The sequence below is a fragment of the Sander lucioperca genome, chromosome 7, assembly GCF_008315115.2.
Source record: "Sander lucioperca isolate FBNREF2018 chromosome 7, SLUC_FBN_1.2, whole genome shotgun sequence".
Taxonomy (NCBI): domain Eukaryota; kingdom Metazoa; phylum Chordata; class Actinopteri; order Perciformes; family Percidae; genus Sander; species Sander lucioperca.
This window is the reverse complement of record NC_050179.1, coordinates 22,686,628-22,694,127: the sequence shown is the minus strand read 5'-3', so window position 1 is coordinate 22,694,127 and position 7,500 is coordinate 22,686,628. Positions and strand designations below refer to the sequence as shown.

The window sequence follows — 7,500 nt, the reverse complement described above, 5'->3', positions numbered from 1 at the left end:
AACTACAGTCTACACAGCAGCAGTCCATGTGGACCAGACTCTAACTACAGTCTACACAGCAGCAGTCCATGTGGACCAGACTCTATTTCGTTTGTCATTGTTATTTGTGGCTTCAGTTGTTTCCACCGCCGTTTAGCAATCAAAACAAACTGTAACATGTGTGTGTGTGTGTGTGTGTGTGTGTGTCTGTGTGTGTGTGTGTGTTTGTGAGTGTGTGTGTGTGTCTGTGTGTGTGTGTGTGTGTATGTCTTCTTCTGTGGTGTGACTCACAGGGCAGGATGTTGTTGTAGCGGTTCTTGCCGCGGTTCTCTGGCAGCAAAGCCGAGTCCAGCGGTTGGTTCCGGCCCACGTCCTTCAGGTCCTGACAGGAACATAACAACATCACAAGGTAACAAGGTAACAACGTCACAAGGTAACAACGTCACAACGTCACAACGTAACAAGGTAACAAGGTAACAAGGTAACAAGGTAACAAGGTAACAAGGTAACAAAGTAACAAGGTAACAAGGTAACAACGTAACAACGTCATGTCACAACGTCACAAGGTAACAAGGTAACAACGTAACAATGTAACAATGTAACAACGTCACATCACAACGTAACAACGTAACAACGTAACAATGTAACAATGTAACAATGTAACAACGTCACATCACAACGTCACAACGTCACAACGTAACAAGGTAACAAGGTAACGTCACAAGGTAACAAGGTAACAAGGTAACAAGGTAACAACGTAACGTCACAAGGTAACAAGGTAACAACGTAACGTCACAAGGTAACAAGGTAACAACGTTACGTCACAACGTCACAACGTCACAACGTCACAACGCCACAACGTCACAACGCCACAACGTAACAAGGTAACAACGTAACAATGTCACAACGTAACAAGGAAACAACATAACAAGGAAACAACGTAACGTGACTGTGTGCTCGTTTCCATGGTAACAACTGACCTCGTACTCCTGAGACAGCAGGTAGTTGGAGTCGGCCTGCAGTTTGATGAAATGACTCTCAAAGTTCACCGTCTTAATGGGACTGAAGGACACAAAACTACATGTTATATTTATATATATATATATATATATATAATAGTTAGAATAAGAAGAGGACACACTGCAGAGGAGGCGTTGGGATTTCTCACCTGGACACTCTGCGGTTCCTGAGGAATAAGAAGAACAGATGTTGATGAATAATAATGAAAGTGAAGAAGTCAGAGTGGACACAAGAGATCCTAAATGTTCTTATGGCTTTATTAAAGGGAAACTACCTGCATCGCTGTCTGAGGGACTGATGCCAACAGCTGTACTACAGACTAGGGTTCAAAATGGGCGGGGTTAAGATCTCCAACTATCTGGGGAGGTCCCGGGACACTTCTGCATCCAAGGGGGTCTTGCCCTGGGTGTAATTCAATGCAGAGCCGCCCCTGTCTGCATGGATTTTTACCTTCCTGTTGTCCTCGGGTCAAATTTGAGAAAAAAGATACTATATCAGAAATTTGGGTATCTTCCTACAAATTGTCCAAAAACATAACGTAGATGGTTCCATACAACCGTTACTCTGTACAAGTAAAATATATGATCAGTTCACTACTTGAATTTGTATTATATATATATACATTATACACACTTAATTTTGTACTGAATTTGGGTGTGTTATATATATTTTTATATATTTTATAGCGTTTGGAACGTTGGAAAAGTGACAAAAAATGTTGGAAAAAACAACAAAAAAAAGTCAAAAAAGTGCAGAAAATTTGACAAAAGAATCGACAATAACATTGAAAATTTGTGACAAAAAAAATTGGAAAAAACATCAGAAAAATGTGATGAAAAGTGATGTGAAAGAACGTGACCCAGAATAAAATAAGTTGCATGGTCGATGGGAAGACAACACAAGGGTTAAAAAAGCAACAAGCACGCCGAAAAAGGTGTCTAAAAAACCTTGAAAAAGGCGACGAAACCCCCCTTAAAATCAGAACTGGGCTTTATCCAAAGTTTTTGTTCTGTTTCAATGTTTTTGCTGAAAAACATTTTTTCCTCCTTTCTTGTTGTTGTTTTTGGTGAATTTTCCGACATTTGTCACCTTTTGACCTTTTGTTTATACATGCAGAAGTTTCCCGGGACCTCCCTAGATAGTCGGAGATCACCCCCCCCCCCATGTTGAACCCAAAGTTATGCCCTTGGAGTACAGTATGTAGTATTATGAGTAGCAAAGTAAGTATTATACAGTAAGTAGTATCTTTACCCTCTGACTCCGTGGAGGACTCCTGAAGTCGGAACGTCTCTCCTCACGTTCATCCTGACGCTCGTTCTCTCCTCCACCCTGAAACACACACACACACACACACACACACACACACACACACACACACACACACACACACACACACACACACACACACACACACACACACACACACACACACACACACACACACACACACACACACACACACACACACACACACACACACACACACACACACACACACACACACACACACACACACACACACAGACACACACAGACACACAGACACACGCACACACACACACACAGACACACGCGCACACACACACACACACACACACACACACACACACACACACACACACACACACACACACACACACAGACACACACACACACACACACACACACACACACAGACACACGCGCACACACACACACACACACACACACACACACACACACACACACACAGACATAGAGACACACATACAGAGACACACACGCACACACACACACACACACACACACACACACACACAAACAGATAGTAGAACTTCAACTCCCAGACCGTCACATGATCCCCTCTGACCCCAGGAAACGGGTGGAGTTACTCTAGTAAAAGTCACACTTTGCAGTGGGGCAGTTTGTGTTTTTAGGTACTCACACTGTGTTTTTGTGTACTCACACTGTGTTTTTAGGTACTCACACTGTGTTTTTGTGTACTCACACTGTGTTTTTAGGTACTCACACTGTGTTTTTGTGTACTCACACTGTGTTTTTAGGTACTCACACTGTGTTTTTGTGTACTCACACTTTGCGAGCCTTCTGTCTGCAGACCAGCAGAACCGTGACTCCCACCATCATGACGATGAGGAACATGGCGGCGCTGATTCCCTCAATCACGCCGCTCAGAGGCTCTGAGGGACGACACAACCACACACATAAAAACACATAACATTAGTTTACATTTAAACATTTAAACTAATGTTAGTCTCCTTTTCATTCAGGACTTGGAAGAAGAATAACCTAAATACGTTACCTTTTCATTGTTTCATCTAATAACTAGTACCCACCAGACTCCATGTAAATAATCAGTACTTTTAGCGTGTATAGTCAGCAGCAGAAACAGAACTGAACTACTGAAATGTTTGAGAGTGTAAACGTGGAGCGTACCTGGCTCGGTGACGACCGGCAGTGACAGGTACGTGTCACTGTACAGCGGAGCGCTGAAGTCTTTCTTCTCTTCATCAAACAGCTGAGTGAACGCTCGGACACTGAGCCTGCACACACAAATCAAAACTCATTTAAATATATATAATTCATACATGATGGGGATCACATTAATGCAACACTTGCAGTTATTTGTGGATATTTCTGCACATGTAAAACAATAAGTTTGCTCTAGGTTTTTCAACGTTTTAGACACAGCTATGGTGATAATAATGGTCCAAAAGAATGTGAAAATAGATCCAAAACTACCACAAAGAGACACAACAAGACTACAATGACACACCAAATGACCACAGAGACCCACAACAACCCCAAAGAAAACCCAAAAACCCAAAGACACACATTAAATGTGTAGGGTGATTGCTTTATTGTTTTAATTGAAAAACGTAACATTTTCTTGAGGAAGGATGCCCAAACCCCCTGCAAAAAAACACACACACCTAAGTCTTCCACAAACAGAGGGAAAACACTGACCTGTAGGCAGTTTTGGGTTTCAGCGGTCCGTCACAGAACAGGTTCCGGTCTCTGCGGGTCTCTGGATCACAGGAGCCGCCCAGCGAGTCCATCCCCGTCCCCACGGTGATCTGGAAGCTTTGGTTGCTGCCGGCACTGCCGTCGCTGCACTGACTGGGGAAGAAGCCGCTCTGGTAGCATTTTATGGAGCTGTTGGATTTATATTCCAGGTAGGAGGGTAAGGGGTGCTGCTGCTCCGGCTGCTGCTCATCCACACCTACAAACAGCAAAATATCATGATTACATTTTAAAGATTTTTTCCCGATTGCTTATATGAATCAGTCAAAAGTGAAGCCACATTGTCAAAACTCTTCACATAGTCAGATAATCAAGTTTGTGTTAACTAGTCTCTCATTTATAGCACTGTGGAGTAAGGCTGCGGCTACACCACAGATGCATTCTGGGATAGGAGAATAAAATCTCTTGGTTGTTTGCATTTCTTTAAACCAATCACAATGGTCCTGGGCAGTGCTAAGCTTGGACGCAGCGACAGTGTCTCTGCTAAATAGTCTCAGGAAGGAACTTGTTTTGGTGGACCATTTGCACCCTGCTAAAGAAAACTCCTCATCCAATATTAAATGAAGTTAACTGTTGACACAATACAGTCACATGAGATATTTAAATTAGCTGATACATGGTTAAACCTCATTGGCTCTTACCAGTGTATCTCCGTGTGTACTTCATCCACAGCAATCTCACCAATCAGTCCCAAAACCTCCCAGTTAGAGAGGAAATTATCTAACATATTCTTTATAAAACCTCCCAGTTAGAGAGGAAATGCCCTAAATATATATATATAAATAATTACCTTGAGACTCAGCCACCACCACAGCGAAGAACTTGATGGCTCCGTTGACGTCGCTGAACCAGCTGCAGTTAAACCTGAAGAAGATGGAGGACTTGGTGACGATAGCGGAGCGGTCGCTGACCCGCGTACTGAGGGGGGGCACCGGGGGACCTGTGGGAGTCGGAAACACGTGGAACATTAATTATAAAAGTGTCCTTCAAGTCTTCACTAGAGCTGCAACTAACGATTATGTTCACTGTGGATTAATCTGTGCTTTTTTCAACCAACATCATCTCTAACAAAACAACAAAACAACCTCGAAAAAAGCGACAAAAGCTTCAAAACAGCATCAAATGTAAAAAAAAGTGACAACTTTGAAAAATCTTCAAACCTCAAAAGAATCATCAGAAATGTAAAATAAAAGTCTCAAAACATCGACAACTTTGAAGAAATGCTATGAAAACCCTGGGGAAAGCAAGAAAAATGTTTAAAAAAAACTGATAATATATAAAAAAAATTCAACATTGCAAAGCAACTAATGTATTAAACGTTATGTATAGTTGTGCAGTGCTTACGGTCGATCATGGTGACCACGCTGTCCCGGGCCTCCTCACTGGTCGTCCGGTCCGAAATGACCTTCACAGAGACGCTGTAGCGTCGGTGCGGCTCCAGCTGCGTGATGCGGTATGTGGTGGCGTCTCTGCCGGTGCGTCGGGAGTAGACTAGGACCTGCGAGTCCTGCCGCAGACACTCAATGGTGTACGAGTCGAAGTCGGCGTCCGGCGGCGCCCACGAACACGAGATAGAGGTTGAGCTCTGAGGACGGCAGTGCAGGCCGTGCACTCGCTCCGGCTCTGCAGACACACAAATACACAAGTAGAGATACTCAGAAACTAAAGTACTCTACAGAGGCCATGCACTCACTCCAGCTCTGCAGACACACAAATACACAAATACACAGAGGTGGGTAGTAAGATGTAAGAGTTACATTTACTCCGTTACATTTACTTGAGTAAGTTTTTGAAAAAATTATACTTCTAGGAGTAGTTTTAAATCACTATACTTTTTACTTTTACTTGAGTAGATTTGTGAAGAAGAAACAATACTCTTACTGTGCTACATTAGGCTACAATGAGCTCGTTACTTTTCTTTTTACCTCTTTGGTATTCTACGCGTCATTGTTTTTATCCCCCCGCGTACGCCTCAGATTTTAATGTTTTATTTTGACAGAGATAGAGACTTCCGCTAAATGCACTACCACGTGACTGTGTTTCACCAATCAAACGTAGTTGTGTAGTCTCGTCACGTGACCATACTCAATCTCAGCGGCGGGACCATGGATGTATTAAGAGAACGGGAGGGACGGGTTAGCTTTACAGTCGTAGCAAAACAAAAATGTCAGAATCAACCGTCGGCAATGCAGACACAGACGAGGAAGAACACCCCAGAGGCCTGTACTACAAATCTTAGCCTACAGTCGTTGCTTCCTGAAACAGGAAGGAAATCTGTCAAAAAAAAAAATAGGCGATGCTGTAGATGTGTAAATCACAACGCTTATCAATATCACTTCCCCATCAGTCAGGCACTAGATCTGACCATATTTACACTTGTGCTTTCCATAAACTGTCGTTGCTTTAGCCTAGTATTTCAGTTGCAACCCTGGCAGTGGTAAGCGATCGTGAGAGCAAATAAAATATATAAAAACATAATTCCAACCGATGTGCGCATTGGCAACACATGGCTCAACAAGCCGACAAATAGCCAATATGTAATTCCCTCCCATTAAAATCTATATAGTTCATAAAAATACCCATCAGGGAATGTTAACGGGGTTGTCAGTCTCTAAATGTTTTAACTTTTATGTGCGCACCTCTCTCTCCTCCTCTCCCCCTCTCCCTCTCTCTCCGCGCACCGACCTCCACCTGATCTTTCTAAGAACGGTGACGCCGTTATCAGTCGAGTACTGATTGGTCAGTAGGTGATGCTTTAACACCGGTTGATCTCTAATCTCCAACATAACCTGCTCCCGACCAGGTTAGGTGTTCAGCGCGTTACCACGGCGATTGAACCCGGTAACAAGTGATCCACCGTCGTGATACAGAAAACCCTGGGTTGAACCTGAAGTTACCTCGTTAACACCAAATATTGCTTCGTAGTACAGGCCTCTGGCCTCATATTGAAAGCATGTTTACCTTAGTAAAAGTGCGAAACAGCAGCTACATTACCTTGTTCTAGTTCTGCCTGCAGAGCCTGGTAAAAAAGTATAAAGGTTTGGAAATTTGTGTTACTTGTGCTTATTTATTTTTTATTTATTATTATTTTATTGATTTTATTTTTTAAGTACTTGAATTTACCTGGATTATTTTAATTTAAGCTATTTTGTAATTAATTAATTAATTTTAATTTATTTGATTGGATGAACTATAATTTGCCTAAAGATGATTATTTTGTATTTTTGTCTGTCTGATTGAATGCTTGTGTTAAAAAATAAATCAGATGTTAGTCAACAGTTACTCAGTACTTGAGTAGTTTTTTCACCAAGCACTTTTTTACTCTTACTCAAGTAATTATTTGGATGACTACTTTTTACTTTTACTTGAGTCATATTATTCTGAAGTAACAGTACTTTTACTTGAGTACAATTCTTGGCTACTCTACCCACCTCTGCAAATACACAAATACAGTAGTAGAGATACTCAGAAACTAAAGTA

General features: G+C 42.1%; 1 protein-coding gene across 2 annotated transcripts in view; it reads right to left on the bottom strand.

The window, feature by feature from the left end:
• The window catches only part of LOC116061872 (receptor-type tyrosine-protein phosphatase beta-like), a 47,652-nt gene that overhangs the window by 9,769 nt on the left and 30,383 nt on the right, over positions 1-7,500 (bottom strand). For both annotated transcript variants that reach the window (XM_036003234.1, XM_036003235.1), the window contains 9 exons: positions 5,365-5,643; positions 4,811-4,960; positions 3,964-4,219; positions 3,433-3,539; positions 3,071-3,176; positions 2,251-2,328; positions 1,148-1,165; positions 960-1,041; positions 271-361 (listed from right to left, as the gene is read on the bottom strand). In XM_036003234.1, the coding sequence (XP_035859127.1) occupies positions 271-361; positions 960-1,041; positions 1,148-1,165; positions 2,251-2,328; positions 3,071-3,176; positions 3,433-3,539; positions 3,964-4,219; positions 4,811-4,960; positions 5,365-5,643 (1,167 nt within the window). The remainder of the gene's footprint in view (positions 1-270; positions 362-959; positions 1,042-1,147; positions 1,166-2,250; positions 2,329-3,070; positions 3,177-3,432; positions 3,540-3,963; positions 4,220-4,810; positions 4,961-5,364; positions 5,644-7,500) is intronic.